This window comes from Thunnus maccoyii, chromosome 10 (genome assembly GCF_910596095.1).
Source record: "Thunnus maccoyii chromosome 10, fThuMac1.1, whole genome shotgun sequence".
In the NCBI taxonomy this organism is placed as follows: domain Eukaryota; kingdom Metazoa; phylum Chordata; class Actinopteri; order Scombriformes; family Scombridae; genus Thunnus; species Thunnus maccoyii.
Window position 1 is genome coordinate 8,168,758 of NC_056542.1, and position 18,823 is coordinate 8,187,580.

At 40.3% G+C, this 18,823-nt stretch overlaps 1 protein-coding gene across 1 annotated transcript in view; it reads left to right on the forward strand.

Annotated features, from left to right (window-relative positions):
• The first annotated feature begins 2,265 nt into the window (after positions 1 to 2,265).
• The window catches only part of mtmr11 (myotubularin related protein 11), a 31,930-nt gene continuing 15,372 nt past the window's right edge, over positions 2,266 to 18,823 (forward strand). The window contains exons 1-4 of the mRNA XM_042424572.1: positions 2,266 to 2,781; positions 10,321 to 10,390; positions 18,460 to 18,596; positions 18,731 to 18,800. Coding sequence (XP_042280506.1) covers positions 2,725 to 2,781; positions 10,321 to 10,390; positions 18,460 to 18,596; positions 18,731 to 18,800 — 334 coding nt within the window. The 5' untranslated portion in view covers positions 2,266 to 2,724. The remainder of the gene's footprint in view (positions 2,782 to 10,320; positions 10,391 to 18,459; positions 18,597 to 18,730; positions 18,801 to 18,823) is intronic.

An 18,823-nucleotide genomic window follows, 5' to 3' on the forward strand; every position in this document is an offset into this window, starting at 1 on the left:
TTACGCACTTTATATTTTTATCCATACATTAAGTATAAGGACTAGCTGGTAGCTTGGATTGGTCAACATTTATTTGACATTTTCTTTATAATTAAAACCCCAAACTCAGCTTGTATAAGGTTTTAGGATGATGGTGTCAGTCATCCGTCCTGCCGAAATTATCATCATCACTATTATAGAAAACTGAGCAGTAGAGACATAAAAAACACTCAGAAACATTTCAATGGCACAGAAATAAATGGAAAGAAAGCTTATCCTTATATTATACTGTTAATACTAGTTATCTGTCATTCTGTATTACCCTAACCTTGTTGCATTATACATTGTTGAATACCTCCAGCTCAGATGATGCAAGGTCCTGTGTCTGGGACTGTTTTATGTATTAGAGAAATCGGAGACCCTTATGTAATATTGAACAGTTTCCCATGTGGTCAAAAATCCAGACCTCTCTATTATAGTTCACAAGGACACTGGCTCCCCACCTGTTCAGCAGGACAGACTGCCGCTCAGGATTATTCAGACTTTCCCTGTTCTAGCTGGAAAGGAATTTTTTTTTTCTGAATTGGTCTCCTGTACTGGTCTTAAAGAGAACCATTGGTGGTTTCTTGCCACGAGTTTGGATGAAGAGAGAAGAGGAGCCAGTCCCCACACAGACTTGCTGAAGGATCATCAAAAGGTACTGCTGAGCCAAAAGAGGCTGTAGATGGTAAATTAACTAGAATATTTTATTTTTCTGGACGGGTTTTGAATGCTGGAAACACCAGAAGGTCAAGAGTTTAATGTGTTTTATGGATGTTGGCTGACTGGATCAGATACTTCCTCAATTTAGACCCTTAAAATTAAGTTTCCTGAGTACAAAGCCAAAGTCATTTCATAATCACCGATTGTGAAAAGCAAAATTGACTCATTCATAAGTGTGTGCATCACAAAAAGCTGTTTCCATGGATGTCATTAAAGGCCAAACAGATCATGCAGGCAACACCGTTGGAGACCAAAGTCAAATGTGAACCACTTTAAACAGATTTGTCAGGTGCGTCAACAAATGACACAGTTATATCAAACGGTAATTTAATATCAGAACAAGGACCAGATAAATGAGCTTGGACACCATAAATCATAAGTTTAAGGAATTTGAAAATAATTATACAGTTTAATATGACTTGCAGTGGTGAAAAATAACCAGTGTTTTCCACAACAACCAGGAAGAAGTATTCAGATCCTTCAGTAAAAGTACCAATACAGCAATGTAAAAATACTCTTATTACAAGTAAAAATAATGCATAAAAATCCTACTTAAGTAAAAGTACATAAGTATTAACAGCAAAATGTACTTAAAGTATTGGTTTGGTCCCTCTGGCTGATATATTATTATATATGACATCATTAGATTATTAATACTGAAGCATCAGTGTGTAAACAGCATGTGACTGCTTACATTACTGTTGTAGCCGCTGGAGGTGGAGCTAGTTTCAACTACTTTATATACAGTTTAGTTTAGTTTAGTCCAGTGGTTCCAAACCTAGGGGTCGGGCCCCTCCAAAGAGTCACAAGATAAATCTGAGGGGTAGTGGGATGATTAAAGGGAGAGGGAAAGAAGAAAAAACAAAATTCTGCAACACAAATCTGTTTTCAATTATTTGGACTTTTACTTTCATCTTTGATATTTGTTGAAATATTTGATCATTTGAACATTTATTGAAATGAAACCATGTGAGAAGTTTAAAAGGAAAAATCACTATTTGGTGGAGCTGTTAACACCTCACAGACATCTGAAATGTGACCCTGACTACACACTGCTTTTTTTTTATAAGACATCAAAAGCCAAAAAAGACTGGAAACCACTGGTTTCATCTTTAAACTATGTGTTGTATTTTAAAAGCTTGTTATATTATCCGTTGTGTCAAATCTTCATCTGAAAAATAACCAAAGCTGTCAAATAAATGTAGTGGAGTAGAAAGTACAATATGTCCCTCTGAGATGTAGTGGAGTGGAAGTAGAAAGTAGCAGACTCAAGCAAAGTACAAGTACCTCAAAATTATACTGAAATACAACACTTGAGTAAATGTGCTTTCCACCACTGCTCATAACGAGGGTTTTTACTTTTTAATACTGTAAGTGCATTTTTGCTGAGATTTGCTGACTCTTACTGTCAGTTTGGGGCTTTCGGTGCACTTTTTGATGATCCAGATGTACTGGCCCTTTAAGGAGCTCCACTGCTGCACTTAGCTTTTTTTTTTTTTTTTTTTTCCACCAGTATGTGTTTCACTATGGCGAACGAATAAACAAATAGAAAGCAATGGGTAGCAAAGCGTCAGTAACGGTGAACACATCTCTCCGCGAGTGACTAACACTAACAGTATTAATAGTCCAGTGACTGATGGTACATTTCAGCTGGGTGTGCTGTTGTTTTTCGTGCGGTCAGGACACAGAGGCTGTCAGTGCGAATAGCGATGAAAAGAGCGAAAATAGTTTGCTGGTCCACACTGAACACCTCTGTTGTTGCAGCCGGTGATACAGGCTAGCCGTTACTGGACTCCGGACCTGTTTTTTTTTTTTTTTAACGGTTTTTCTTGGATAAAAATGGAAAGAGGAGAACGCTAACAACACGACCGTTACCTGATAATATCACACATTTTTAAAAAAAAAAATATTTTCTTTCAGTGGGCTTTATTTCGCTCGTATTTTCTTTTTTTTTAATTAAGTCGAGTTGACCTGTCGTTAAAAATGTTGACTGGATCTAAAACAACGTTCAAAGTCAGACAAATGCTCCCAGATATCAAGGTAAGGTCATGACGATATTTGGCAGGCGTATCATTAAGTTAGGTTAGCTAACTGACGCTAACTAGTTAGCCCTGTTGAGTGTAAGCCTAACCCTAACACTAACTAATTGTATCCCGTTTGTACTGCTAAAGACTGAGCTACTAACTTAATTTAGAAATAACAAACTCAGTCTGAGTAATGGCGCTTTAAATTCTATTAGTGGTAATTGTCTTTTGATACGCAGCAGATGTCATTTTCTAAGCTTTTGATGATGAAAATGCAGCTCACGCTAAAGCCAGTTTTCCTTTTATTTGTATAGCTTCCTTTTTTTTACATCTGTTGTGGGAGTTTACACTATATTAAAAACGTCAGTGTGTAGAGTGTATGTATTCCAGTTGAGTAATGATTTTCAAGTCATTCAGATGGAAGTTTGTCACATCACATCTTATTGCTTTGCTTTGTAGTACATAACTCAACACTCCTCATGTGATTGAAAACCAAAAGGGTCAGGATGCAGGCAATGTCACAATGCAGGAAACACCAGCCATCATTCATCATGCTGTGCTATAAATGAGTAGTCAGGTAGTTTGCAGTCTGGCTAGATTAGAAACCTGCTGCCCCTGAATGTAGTTATTTCTGTTCACAACTGAGGATGGCAGCTTTGCAGGAGGAAACTAGGCTTTATATGGCTGCTGTTTCCTTTTGTCCGCACAACAGGGAGATACATCATTACTGTAAGAATACATAGCATAATTTCATCAGTCTTTGATCCTTCATATGGGATTACATTGTTGTACACTAAGACTAATGGTATTCACACTCATCATCTCTAGAGAACTGTGCATCCAACAGCTGTAGCCAGTTTCAGCTGCTGTAATTTGCCAAAGCTTGAAAAGGTCACATGATACGACAGCTTTGAGAAGCTGACGGTGAAATCCTTGCACTACTGCATCTCAAATGATCAGTAAGATGTTCTTGTTAAGGAGCATCTGAGAGGATAGAGTAGGTGGACTCATTAGTTTGATAGACAGCACAAAGCAATGTGTACGCACAGTATGAATGTGTTCAGAGTAGCCTGTTCCTTTGGGAGCAGTCTCTTGGCACCGTCTTTTTTTGTTGCCTGGCTTTTTGTTTCTCCCTGGTTATTTTCAGCAGCCGCAGGGGGAAAACAAGAACAGATGCCCCTTTACTCTGCCCTGGGGCGAGGCTCGCATGTGGAGTGGGGGGGGGGGGGGGTTGATGTGCACTGCACAACATCTGTCTGTCGCCATGGAGACAGCAGTTGGGTGGTGGAGGAGTTTTGAATTTGATTACCTCAAAACGAGAGGCGCCGAAATCATCACAACCCCCCTACCAGTGCGTTCCACCACTGTCCAAGTATGAGAATGTGGCTGAACCAAAGATATGGTAATGTAGAGTGGTAAGCTGTGTAGATTATATGCACAGGCCACCCACACACTCATATGGGTTTCCTCTCCATGAGCATGTGTTAAGACTGCTTTGGAAAACTGAATCCAATCAGAGGCTGAATTTGGACCAGATGGTGTTGCAGTCTCCATGTGCTGGTGAATCTTCTCCTCTGTTATCAGAGCGTTGTGCTTAAGCCGTTTTGGCTGATAGAAACTATGAACCTGAGAGGTATGAAGAAAACAACAGCGATTATTTGTTATTTTCATTATCGAAGTATCTACCAATTATTTTCTGGATTAATTGTTTCGGCTATGAAAAGAATGGTGCTCACAATTTCCCAGAGGCCACGGTGATGTCTTCAGTTTCCTTGTTTTGTCTAACTTACAGTCTAAAACCTAAAAATATTTAATTCAGTGTCATATGACAAAGAAAAACAGGAAATCATCCCGTTTTGAGAAGCTTGATCCAGAGAATGTTTGGCATTTTTCTTGAAAAATGATTAAAATAGTTGCAGTCCTAAACGCTACATGAGGAAGCTCAGGCCTGCATCTTGACAGGATGGCCGGCATATCCAGGCTTATTTTGGCTGCGTCTATCCCCTTGTGTTCACTCTATCTGCATCTCCCAGCCAGCTTTGAAGCAGTCAGCAGGAAAGGCACACAGCACAAAGCTCCACAGAAGCAAAAAATGCCAGAGGAGGGATCATCTGAGCTCTATTCAGAGTGGCTGAAGATGCGAGCCTGATAGGAGTGGGTCAAAGCAGTACAGACACACCCACACCCATTCCCATAGGACTCAGACATCACATTCGCTACCGGCCCCTGAGTTGCTAGAGCTTCCACCGCTTAAACAGAGCACAACAACAGCTTCTTCTTAATGTCAGAGCAGATTTATGGTCCCATCAGAGGGTGTATCGATCTGGCGTTGGGTGATAATTAACCAGCAGTGTTATTCACTCGCAAAAGAGCCTGGTCTGAAGAGGCTGGGTCGTTTGTCTGTTGTGATAAGTGATAATCTCACTTCTGGGATCTTAGCAGTCAGAGTAAGTGCCTGTCAAATTCATACAAGAGACGATTATGAGGCACTGAGAGTGTTCAATATTCAGCATTAGGTTTTCACTTAAGCCATTTAGCTGACACTCATCTGCAGTGATGAGCTGTTAGTGATGGGTTTAGAGACACAAGTGTGCTCCAGAGACCATGAGGCGTAAATGCTGCTGTTGTTGATGGACACGCCGGCTGTTGTTGTCGGCATCAGACGTGTTAACTTTGTAGTCGCAGAACGGTCTGTGTAGCCAAAAGAAGAATCTCAGAATATAGCTAATGCAGTACGGTATGAGTTTGGTATGTCAGGGCTCCACTGACAGGCATTACAGTGACTGATGAAAAGCTGATGAAAATGCTGTCAAATCAAATAGTGTGTGGATTTGTATACGCTGGCTGCCCAGACGATGATTCCTACTGACTTTGGCGATCCTCTGACTTCTCCTCTAGTGCCACCAGCACGTTGACATATGTGGTTTTGAGTGAAATGTCTCAAAAACTATGAAATTTGGCTCAGACATTTGTGTCCCCCTCAGTATGAGTTGTAATAACTTTTAATATCGCACCATCAACTCAAAATTTTCGTTTTTTCGATATTTGGGTTTTTAACAAATGCCCCTCAGCCTCAGCTGTACTTTGTGTGTATTGATGATTAACCTGATCATCAATCATTAACATGATAGCATTTTCATTGAGCACATATTGACATTCTGACATTAGCTTTGCCTATTATCAGCCTCACAGAGTGGCTAGCAAGACTATATACTTTTAATCTTGTTGAATAACTATCCTCATGTAATAATCAAGGCCTCAAACACTGTTTTATTTGGCTTTAAATGACCTTTGAGCCTTCCCTTACCAATGTCACAGTGCATCAGCAACCGCAACGAGCCTGGCTTGACTCTCTGTCAGCACTGCACACTGCATCCGCAAAAATAAAAGGAAGAGATAATGAGGATGCAAACGTTATGAGACAATGATTCACAAATCGTTAAGCAGGGATACCGTGAAAAAGAGCCAGTAATTATCCATTTGTTTTGCGTCTAGAAGTCTGACTGATGGTGTTATAATGAACAACTGAGAGTTTGGGCACTGATGTGAATATTCCCCCGTGTTGCCAAGTGTTTATAATGGAAGGTTTCAGAATGAGAAGTTACAACAGGGAAAGTTATGCTAATTGCTGCAGGCTTTTGCAATAGAACGGGGTTAAAAGCTGGATATAGTGCCATGCAGAAATCCTCGTATTAAATATTAACCGCAAGAATTCCCAGTTCATGAAACATTGATTTATTATTTTACTCTATATGTCAAGATCTGTCTGTGGTATTTCTGTGTTTTCTCATATCGAGGCTAAAATGCAGCTTGTGCCGGAATCCACCACACTGCACTAGAAAATAGATTTCCACTGAGGACCTCATTCTGCTGTGAACTGCTGATTACATTCAAGGCAGTTTTTTTTTCTTTTGTTTTGCCCTTGGGGGGTTTTTCTTTTCAGCGCATGAATATATTTGATATGAGGTCTTCTGTTTCGACTGTAGCAAATACAGTATTTCTTTACAGATCTGCCGGCTATCCAGAAACGATGAGACGACTCAGTTGATTTTATTTCTCTAGACAAAAAAAAAAATCTCAGAATTTATTCTGAATGGAAAAAAGGGGAAACACTTTAAAGCGTGCCACATTTAGCAAAACTGCGTCACGTCCTAAGTTTCCTTCCAAGCCAAATCACAATGTCATATGACTGTCCCCTTTCATGTGAGGAAGTGGAGATCACAATACAAATAAATGGGCTTTGATCCTTCGCAGTTCAGTGAACAGTGGCTAAAAGCGAATGTATATTTTAGAAGCCACAAGCAGAGCGTTTCTCAGTAAGAGTAGCTTTCAAAACAGACTCAGTAATTCAGTCTTGTTTGGAATTGAAAATCAAATGCTTGAGACCGTTCTTCTTTTTTTTTTTAATGCTTTTTTAATGTTAGATTTTTGTCAGAAGAAATGGCGGCCTCAGATGAAAATAAACTTTCCCTCCAGAAGGTTGTTTGGAAACTGAATTGTAGTGAAGCAACTGTCTAATTATCTTACTAACTAAATATATCAAATTATCTACTCATCTAATCGCGTTGTCAACTGTTCCACGTCAAATCAGATTCTAAGACATGATAGAAGATTCAAATTTTTAGAGATTAAGATGCTATAGAAGATTGCTATTCCTCCACCGTCCCTTCAAAATTCCCATCTCTTTTCCTTGTGAGTTTTCCTTGTGAGAAGTATGTTCCAGACCCAGGAACACGCACGCTTACTGCTGAAGTCTGGCCGCAGTAGCAAGGGGAAGCCATGAGCAATGGAAACTGCAATAAGCCTTGGCCACTGTCCCTGAGGATGAAGGGAGGGAAGCAGGGGAGGGCAAAAGTGGGGCAGAGAGGCGGCACAGGGGAGGAAGAGGCAGTTATACAGCGGGGATGCCGAAGCCACACAATGAAAGGCAAATAAGTGAAATGTCAGCAAAAAGCACACACACAGCCTTGGAAATGTGTTTCTTTTTGCGTGATATGTGACTCAGAGACTTCTGAGCAGACTTACTTTGTAAATGTTGTGTTTTAAGTTTATGCCTAGATGTTATCTCATTCCTCTTTTCCTTATCTGTGTCGCCTGGTTTACCTCTGTATTGCAAAACATATAAGTGGAGGAGAACAGCTCAAATCTCAAATGCATTTGCTGTAGCTATTTTTAAACTGTCACATTCACTGAGTCCAGAAATCTTTTTTTTTTTTTTTTTTTGCTAGAAGCAGCTCTCTTCTTACCACATTTATCACATTATGTACATAGGCTAGCCTACAGTTGAGTGCCAGTGCTACTTGTGCATTGCAGTGTTATCTATTGAGTTCATTTGACCCTGAGGCACAAGTCTGTCAGTCTTATCGACCTTCAGAGGACAGAGCTAAGGCCCAAGACTTATGAAAGGAATGACAAAACAAGATCTGAATAGCCTCTGATGTTCTTAAAAGAGTATGAGGAATTCAGCTGTGGGTTTTCTGTGGGTGTTGATGGAGAGACAGAGGGAAAGCAAAATACATTTAAAAGCCAGATGTAAAAAAAAAATGAACAATGCTCTGGCAAGCTTAAAGTAAGTCTTGTAAAATGTTTAGTGTCCTGCCTTATAATTAAAAAAGTCTTGTTTTTCTCCAGCGGTTTTTGCCAACACATAGCTTTGGCCTTTAAATATGGTCAGTTAAGTTGTTGGAAGTGTAACCATATTTCAAATGTCTTAGAATAAACACAGCCTAGAAATCAATGTCAGGAAGAAGTCCATGATGTTGGCTAATTCCTGTAGGTTTAGACTTTGGAGTTGGATGTATAGAACCATTTTATTGCAAAATATTGCAGCAAAAAGTATGAAAATACTGAAAAAATATATAGCTGCAATTATGAGTCGATTAGTCAACCGAAAGAAAATTAATCGGCAACTAATGAGTCCGTTTTTCAGAAAAAAAAATTCCAAATGCTCTGATTCCAGTTTCTCAAATGTGAATATTTCCTGGTTTCCTTAGTCCTCTATGATAATAAACTGAATATCTTTGGTTAGTTTGGTTGGACTGTTAGTTGGGACAAAACATTTTAGGACTTTGGCTTTGGGAAATACTTTTTTTCACAATTTTACAGACCAAATGACTAATTGATCAATCAGAAAAATAAGCAACAGATTAATCGATAATGAAAATAATTGTTAGTTGCAGCCCTAAAAAAATGTTCCATCGAGATAGCATCAGCATCAAAGTGAAAGTCTGTGAGTTTCTCTTTGATGTAGCCACATGTTCTTCAACCCCAGTCTCACATTAAAATGTGTAAAAAATTACTTTTTTGTTTTGCTTTCGCAGACAGAAACTTGACAGTCACATGATGTGGACACAGGCCGCTAGAAAAGAATAGGCCAAAAAAAAAAAAGTAGGCATCTCACAATTTTACAGCTGTTATTGTGAAACTAACATGTTTTTCACTGTGGACCAACATAGCTGTTATTATGTGAGACCGAGGCGTGTTCTCACATGCAAAGAAAACAACCATCCATGAAAGTGTGATTTTACTATCTTTTCAAGGAGAAAAGTTCCTCTTTGTTAAACGTTCCTTGTTTTTTTTTTTATAGAGGGCTTACAACGTTAGAGTCTCAGGTTTTTATGAGCAGGCTGCTAACACAGAATTCACCACACTGCAAAACTGTTGGCATAACATTAGTGACTTGAGTGGATTCATTGTTATCGCTCACATGTACTTGCTGACTCAAAGAAATAGCTGCCGTGTTGTCGTGATAAAGCCGGTGCCTTAAATGAAACCATGATAAATAGTTTCACTGTGAGCAAAACTCAACCAGAATCGCTGAGGGAGTAGTTTGAAACTGTACAATGTATAGTTTTCTTGGATGTCAACTCAGGGCCTTTTCCTCTATTTCTGTACTACTCTAAAGCTTGTCCGCCACCTGTATAATCATATCGTCCTCTCACATTACAGGCCTCGGCATATTATGGGATTTCTAGCCGATAAATGTAAATGGCCTTCACAAAGGGGGGTTAGTAGCAAAGTTAAGTGGATCCATATGTGCTAGTAAGCACGTCGTCTGATTATAGTAACCCTTGTTGCTCTGTGGGGCTGGATGTTTCTTGTAGAATAGTCTCAAATACACAAGATCTCATGAGTTCCATAGAGGAAAGCAGGAACAAACAGCAACATGGAAACTTCGAATCATGAAGCATTGTGCGGTGGCTTTGTTTCTTTGTCTTTGGAAATGGGTCCACTGAGGCGAGCGAGGCTTTGATGAGAGAAGCAGGCAGCGCCTTGATTAAATATGATCAGGAACAAAGGTGACATAAGGCTCTGTGTGTGTGTACTGTTTAGTCTGTTTCTTTGGGTAAACAATTTGATGATTCTGCGGCATAGGGGTTAAAAATAGAACAGTATTCCATTTAAATGAACACTGCTCACATAGTCTTCTGAGTCCTTATGAGACGTGTTTAACAAAATGTTGCATTGTGAAATACTGTGTTTGAATAAACAGCAGCCACTTCTGCAAATAGAGGGATTACATGGTGTTAATGTCAGCTCTGTTTTCCCTTCACAGGAGAGGATGCTGAGTCAGAGCGGGACGAACGCGAGGAGTCGAGATGTGTTTGGATTACGCTGCCTACCAGGTAAGATCGTGCTTTTATGAGCTGATGTATGTGGTCATCTATATAAAAGCTTTTTAAATATGTGGGGATATTGGTGGCATAGTTCTTACTATGATCAAAATATGCCTTACTATAACTTGTTTTTATTGTTCTTCCTAAACTTCTACTTTTGACAGAACTATCCATCTTGCAATTAGAAAATAAATAAAAAGTCTACTGTAACAAACAGTTTGCAGCTTAACACAACAAACATGTGAAGGCACTAAATGATATAACACATGGCAGCACAAATTTAAATGGACAACTGCCACTGTTGCTACTGCACTGCTGAAATATCAACACTCAATAACATTTGGCAGAAAAGTGCTACTGCATTCATTGTTCTCTGTGGTTTGACATGCCCATATTGAACTTGTAGCCACACCTGGACCAGGAATGTCACAGCAGGTGCTTTTCCTTGAGATGGTAAAAGATCTGCTGTTGAAAAGATAACGCACTGAGCAAAAGTCACATATTTATATCACACAGCCACATATTTCTCCGTTCTCTATTTCTGTGTTTAGCGTCTTCAGGTTAGGCTAACGCATTGTTGCTAACTTTTGAACTCCTTCACTTTTCCAGCACTCGGGGAAACAATACACGTGACTTTTCTTGGTCTTGACAAGCTGCAACATTTTTTAACTGACTCACTGCAGTCTGTACTGTACATTTAGCACCAGATTGACAACTTACTGCTAACCTTTTCCTCTGCTCCACTCGCATTCACCGTCACTTTTCTGCCGCTCGCTCTCTCACTCAACCACTCACTCACCCGCTACGCACACATATTACGTACTGCCCTATTCCTTAACAGAGCTACGCTACCAAGAGTTTCTTAGGCAACGACACAGACGTTAACTCATGTTTCGGAACAGCACTGCACAGAGGCTCCCAAATGCTATTGGTTTCCAAGTGAATGGATATTTGATGTTATTTTTGGCATTAAAAAAATATTTTCTTGGCCTGGCGGGGGTTCTCGTTGGCCTGGTGGCCCGCCTGGCCTGTACAATTACAGTGGAAGCACTGGTAGATGCTTACAAAGTGATTACTCAGTTTTAGGCAGTAATTCATTACTTTGTAACAGTAATGTGATTACCTTTTTCAATAACAAGTAGTGTAAGGGATTACAATTTGTAATTCAGTAATTAAATTACAGTTAGGGTCCTCACTACTTTCGACCTTGATATATTTGTTGTCTTCTTGGTAGTTTAATGGAGAGCTGATATGGTGGACAGACTGGTCCAGTATGTGCGAGCTTGGTGTGGAGACACAGTTTGTGGCCACCAAAGACTTGGGAACTGCAACGTTGTCTTCTTTGCATGTTCTGCAACATCTGTAGCTGGCTTGCTAACGTTGAAGAATCACCAACTGGTTTAGTTCAGAGTTTGAGGCTGTGAGACCAATGCAGCTTCACTGACAGTACAGGATTTCATGCAGTCACTGGGGCTAACATAAGCTAGCTCAGTGTTTCCCACAGAATTAATTGTGGTGAAAAAAAAAGATTATTAAATAACTAGCTAACTTACCGTCAACACACACACACACACACTGTCTGGAGTCGGACTTGTTCAGTTTTTACACACTTTGTCTTTTTTTTTCAACTCTTGTCCCAAATTTGATTTAATGTTACATCCTTCCTGGGACAACAGGAGGTCCGCTCAAGCCCTGCATGCTTGCTCATAACTTATTTGAAGAGTTCAGTCTCTGACATTGTGTTTAGTACATAGACAGACTAACTTGTCAGAGTCTTCTCTGCGGAGAAAACCGGGGAAAAGCCAACAACCATATATAGCCTACCCCTCTTCTTCTTTTACTGGTGCACACCTACTGTACTGGAGTGTATAACATCAGGCTATTCACAGACAAAACCATTGTCATGTGTTTGAGAGAGAGAGAGAGAGAGAGCAATGTTGATATTGTGGCAGGCCGCCACAAATAAATGAATGTATGGGAAATCCTGCAGCTGTTGATGGTCAATAAATACCTCCAAACTGTTGGCTGGCTGCTTGTTGAACTACAATGTCATGTTTTCTTTTACGTATTAAAGGGTGTGAAGAACAATTTTATTATTGTATTTATTATGAGAATTGTTCTTAATACTGCAAGTGTTGCTCTCTTGTCTTGACACCCTCAGACTTCTTTCCTTCTCTACGTACCTTGGAAGTAGGTGAATTTATACCATAAATCCTTACTCTCCTTCTACGCGTGTTAAACATAAAAGACGATCCTCCGACTGTGTCTTAACCTGATGCGCCAGATGGTTTGTAACACAGAACCATTTAAGACGTCGTCCATGGAAACTGTTTGGAAAAGGGCAGGCGCTTTCAAAAAATATTTGGCAGGTAATTGGACGAACCATCTTATCTCGCAAGGCAGCTGGATTCGCGAGATCACGGCCCGACAAGCTGGATTCTCACGTCATGTTGTGATCTCGCAAATCCAGCTGCCTCACAAAAAGTTGTGTCTACCAGAATCCTTCATGGACCACCCTAACCTCAACTGTTCAAACCCCTGCTCCAGAGAGCGTTTTTTTTTTCAGCTACATCTACAGAAGGTCAACCCTCTTAATACCAGTGATAATCTGCTGGATAGTAGAGAGCTACAGAAACTCTCTGCTGCTGCTACTGCTGCAGTAGCGTAGGTTATTTCCTGAGCCTGGCTCATATTCTTGTGTCAGCAACCCCCTACAGTACAGGAGCTTTTAATAAGAATGGCAGCAGACCAGAGGGCCGTGATCTGAGACAGGCTAGGTTTTTTTAACACTGCACATCAATAGTGACTTTCAGCACTCTTCACTAAAGCAGATTATGTGTAAATGAGTGAGTGAGTGTGTTTTAGAGATGGGTTTATGTTTATGAGATGGGTATGCTCACATCCACCTTAGATTATTCTTCTTGGTTTTTTTAATCCTTTTTATATATATAAATTCTATTTATTTTGTCTTTCTTCTCTAGCTTTCTTTTTAATTAAGCTGGATTTTTTTATTGTCTCAGTAATGTTTTGTTATGACACCGGACGTTGTGGGCTTACACTGAGCTTTCACACATGCAAACATATTCATATACAAACTAAAGTCACACACGTTTATGCATTGCACACACGACTCTTTACACACACACACATACACACACACACACACTTCCTTCCTTATTTCATTCACTTACCCAGCTAATTTGTTTTCCAGCAGTTTTGATCAAATACTTTCCAGACTCTGACTGCTGGTCCTTCACAACACACACAGGGATCCTATTCTTAGCTGTTAACATTTCACTGTGAAATGTCGTCTGCCTTTACTTTTTTTTTTTTTTTCCTCCCTGCCAGCTTTCAACTTCATCTCCCATTTCCAACTCCTTCATACTGTTCTCTTACGTCTCTCCTCCTTCACTTTCTTGCTATTTCCCTCTCTCTCCATCTTCATTCCAGGCAGATTAGAAACACAGCTGTCCATGAAAACCTGTTTTATATTAAGCAAGAGAAGAAGACAGATGAGCACTGGCAGAAATGCCATGCTTTTTTAAAAACCGTTATTCTCTTTTTCCATTGAGGTCAATATTAGCTACTCTGTGAGCTAAAATTACTTACTTTTAGTCTGCTGTAAATGTGGCATTTAATCATATTTTGGGCATTTTGTATTTTTAAACAGATTCAGATTTACAGGCAGGGAAATCTGTCCTTTTGGCTCTGTGTACACTCTGCAGAATAAGTGTTGAGACAATTTGTGAGAACAAGTTCACTTTCAGACACAAAGGAGTGGCGAGTCAGTGTTACCGGCTGAAAGGGCTCACGTTGCACCTGTGGACTGTCTCCCTCTCTCTTTTTCCCTTTCTCTCACTCCAACACACACACACTCTACAAAGGGATGGGTCATTTGTCAACCCTGCATAAAAAAAACGTATCAATAACAACAAAGCGATGATGTTGTCGCATGTTAGGGTTATGTCACTGTTAACTTAGATTGCGTTAAAAACTAGTTGCACCGACAAGTTGAGAACTACCGTGTGGACGACAGAATCCAAAAATACGTTTGCAAAAGTCGTCCAGTTCTCCCAGTAGTTAACGGGCGGTGTTCGGCGTCCCAGCGTTCTCATGTGACACCGGGACACAGGACCGCAGAAACCGAGCCGGTCTGCGGGAGGGCGAACAGGTCAGGACAGCTCAAACAGCCATAGGTAGATCATGTACCTTTTCAATGCTGCGAGGAGGGGGGAGGGGGTATACTGTCCGTGCACACACAATGCCAAGAGGCCAGGACCCCCTTCAGAGCAACTTCACAATCCCCTTTCTCCACAGTCTTATGTTACCGTAGGATTTAAAGCTTGTCAATCAGCTTTATTCCTCGCTGATTGATGGACAAGAGACCGGGGGCCTTGATATACTTGGGTTTCAACTTTGATATTGAAAGAGAGATACCTGTTACTTTGAATGGAGGTTTTTGCGGTGTATAGTCCATGACTGGGCAACACAGATAAGACACAGGATTTTATGTGATATTTACATGGAGATATAGTGCACAATATTGTTATTTTTTTCATATATACATGTCTTGTTTGAAATCAAATAGGCCCTATATTAAATGATGAATGTTTTGGTTTGCTGGATAGCAATGGCAGTGTAAGCAGTTTATGGACATGCTAGTGAAAGGGAAAGCAGGACAAGTTTTTGCTTTTGTTCCATCACATTATGAGCTAACCTAACTCGGTTGTCATTTTGAAAATGTAGTCAAACTCGGTGGATGTTGCATCACATGGTGGTTGGTGGTTTTGGGTTGTGCGTACTGTAAACAGAACGACAGAGCAGACTCCTGGACATTTTGTGCTGTGTCAGATTATTAGGAAGGCCCCAGACATCCAGGGCTTCTCTCATCCTCATTTCTACGGAAAATATCCAGCTGACGGTTTGTGGATATAAACACATCTGTACCCTTAGATTTAACCCAACATAAACCATTCCTGGTCTTTACTCATCTCTCTAGTACGTTGAGAAGGGCAGAAAACCTTTTGCTCTGCACGCATCCCAGCTGAAAATGAGGAACAAATGTGGATAAAAACAAATAAAAATGGGCCGAGAGCATGTGGTTCACATCTTCCTCAGCTGTATTTTCTCAGGCTGATCCTTCAGGTCGCTCTCGCCTCATATCCAAGTCAGGGACCACAACATCAATAGAAACAGCTGAAACATTAAAGGGGGAATCAAAATTAAGCTTAATGTGGAAAAAAAAACTGTGTTTACGCCTGGCAGCATATAAGAAATGCCAGAATGTTACAACTGCTTTCACATCGTGTACATTTAAAACATAACGACTACAGTCGGACTGCAAAGAAGCACCTGATTAAACTTCCTCCCGGCACCTCCACTTAACCACTTCTTCAGTATTTAAGTTTAAATTATTTCCTCTACTCTGAAGCAATATCTCAAGTGGGGCTGATACTTTCTGTCAGTCACATCCTGCATCGTTGCTGCATGTGAGACTCTTCAAATACAGATAAGAAATGCCAGCAAACGCTGGGTTTCAGTGTAATAAAACTATGTTGTTCAGCATTTTGCCTCGAGGCACATAGTCTCTTGTTATTTTCGCCCCTCTGCTCCTCAGTTGGTCAAAGCTCCAACCCGACATTCAGTTTTGGCCCGCTGTCCATAACGCTGTCAGAGGGGGGATGTAAGTCATAAAACAATTGAAGAATCTACAGCAAAATCCAGGAATCTGAAATCAAACATTGTGTTTTGTGAGTTTGGTTTTTCTGCATAACTTTTCTTTTGTGTCTTATTATTGTCTACCATATTTGTTATTGCTGTGGAGGTCTTGCGCTCAATAAAAATAATATTTAATCCAAGCTGACTGTGGGGCACACCCAGAGCAAAAGGCGTACCAAAAAAATATCCCAGGCTGACCCAAACATCGCTTGCATATTCACACAAGCAGGAGACAGACCGATAATATATATAACCTAGTTTATAATGTATTAAAATAGTAAAATAGTGCGGCTTTAATCAATACAAAAGTAGCTACAAGTGCAATAATGCTGTGCTAGTAATCTTTCTGGAGATTTCCATGAAGAACATAAAAAAACGTTTTATTTGATTAAGGGACAACTGTCTCGTAAACACTTTCACTTGTTCAACTGACTCATGCTGGGGCTGAACCAGCCACTAGCACAAACTTCTTAACTCTCACTAAAGAGTGCAAAGAGGACCACAACCCTCTGTCCCCTGTCTTTATCTTCTTTTCAGCTCTCAAATTTTCAGGCCTGCAGGAATGTTTTAGGCTCTGTTGGACCCCGGGGAGACATTGAAACGAGGCATGCAAAGCCATAGATTGTCTTTTTGAAAGACAAGCTCCCAACAAGGGTTTAGTTGTGTTCACTGTGCTAAGCATCTTAAAATCTCTGTAGCTAGTTCATGTGTGGTCGGGTTTAATTGATAAGTCCAGCCAAGGGTTTTCATGCATGGTTTTGGAGACTGAAGGGCATAAGCATAATCATAGAGCACGCCCAAAGACTAAAACTCCTCTTGTGCAATCAGCAAATTATGGTGTTGGAAGCAAAGGCTCCTCTTCCTCTTTCTCTCCCAGCATAAACAAGTGTTTCATGTGTAAAAATGGCTCTTTCCTGTTTGTGCTTTGGTATCCTCCAAAACATTCATTAAGCTAAGAGCAAGGAGCAAGCGTTCTGCAGAGACCGAGCTCAATCCAACATCTCTACTGTCATTTTCTACGTAAGGTCTGTGCTAGTTCCTTCCACATGTGCAGTGAAGGAATTTTGTGTTTCCGAATGTTCAGAATGTGTTGTTTTTTTTTCAGTTTCGAGGAACCAGCAGTCTTTCTCTGTCTTTTTCATGGTATTTTGAGCGACTATGAAAACATTTGCCTTGCCACGTGTCTTGCCAAACTCTTCTCATCACGGACAAAAAGGCCATTTTCTCCACATATACCCCTATCCTGGACTCTGTTGCCATGGAAACCCACAGTCTGGCTGGCAAAGGCTTTGTATTCCTGCAGGAGACTGTTATAAATGTGCCGCCTCACTGCCGTGTTTGTGTGCGTTTTGGTGAAATTGTTTTCCGTTTTTATTTCTTTGAGAGTGTTTATGATCGTCTGTGTTTGTAGGTAAAGAGAATTTTACGAGTGAAAAAGTTTTGTTTTGAAGCTATTGTCCTGGAATTTAAGATGACTCTTCAACTTTCCTCTCCATTTAACCAAAGATAAGGATCTACCACTCTCAACAATATCAGTAGATTACTAATAAAAGTCCTGCACAGTATGTCAGCCTGTCAAATATTGATAATATTGCAAATTGCCCAGGACAAGGGCTCTGAAAATAGATTTCCAACTGGTTGTGTCTCTGCACATCTCTGAAAATCCAGATGTACAGTTTCAAGATCATCTCAAGTAGCCTATACAGTGGACAATGCTCTCCTTCACTGAGACACTGAGACTTCATTGAGGCCTTCCCACACCCTTCCTACACATAACTGCATCAACAAACTTTGCTTTTAATTGTCACATTTCAAAAACATGGTTAATCATCTGAACATGTTAGATTTCTACTAAAGTATCCACTTAATTCAATTTCTAAAGCCATGCAGTTCATGCTAAATTTTATACTTGTGACACCTACTGTTCCTGAGGTTTAAATTGTCAGTTTTGTGAGTTTTGAAATTCAGCACATGTACTTAATTTGGTGCTTCACTCGTGTAAGTTAGACAGCATTTACCAGCACAACAAATGAGCGCCCCTCTACTCTGGCCTGAGGACTTGTAACATAAGCGACGATTGAGGACATACCTTTTTGTGTAAGGGTGTTTGTTACACCCACTCCCAGTAGCCTGCTCCTGAACTTTCAAGCTGTTGTTTCTCCATCAATGCGCTTCCTGTTTTGTATCCTCACCGGAAGCCCCCCCCCCCTCTATACACACAGTTATGCAATTTTACACAGATTAGTGGTCAACAATCTTCATAACTAGACACGCACAAAGTTAAAACCCATCGCCTGACATTTATTTAGTTTATTCCATCCAATAACCTCTGAAATACATCTCTCATGTTTCCCTTCTAGGTGAGTGTGTACTTCAGAGAGCTGTTATGGTGAGGAAGAAGTTGACTGCCAGGGAAGGAAGAGGTTGGCTGTCTGGGACCCTCTTCTGTACACACTTCAGAGTTGCATTTGTGCCCCAGGACAGTCCCAAACCTGACGTGAGTCCCTCAGAACAGTTGTACTTATTAAAATATATCATATTCTATTACGGTATAAAGGATGACATTGTAAAAATGTTTTATGTAAGTTTAATTTGTCCCACATTTGTTTTCTTTTTTTATTCATGATGCAGGATAATGCAGACCCAGTGCTTTTAGGAGATCATGATGTGGCTTTGGCATCCATAGAGAAGGTTGTGGTTGGTGAGTGAAACTTTATGCACACC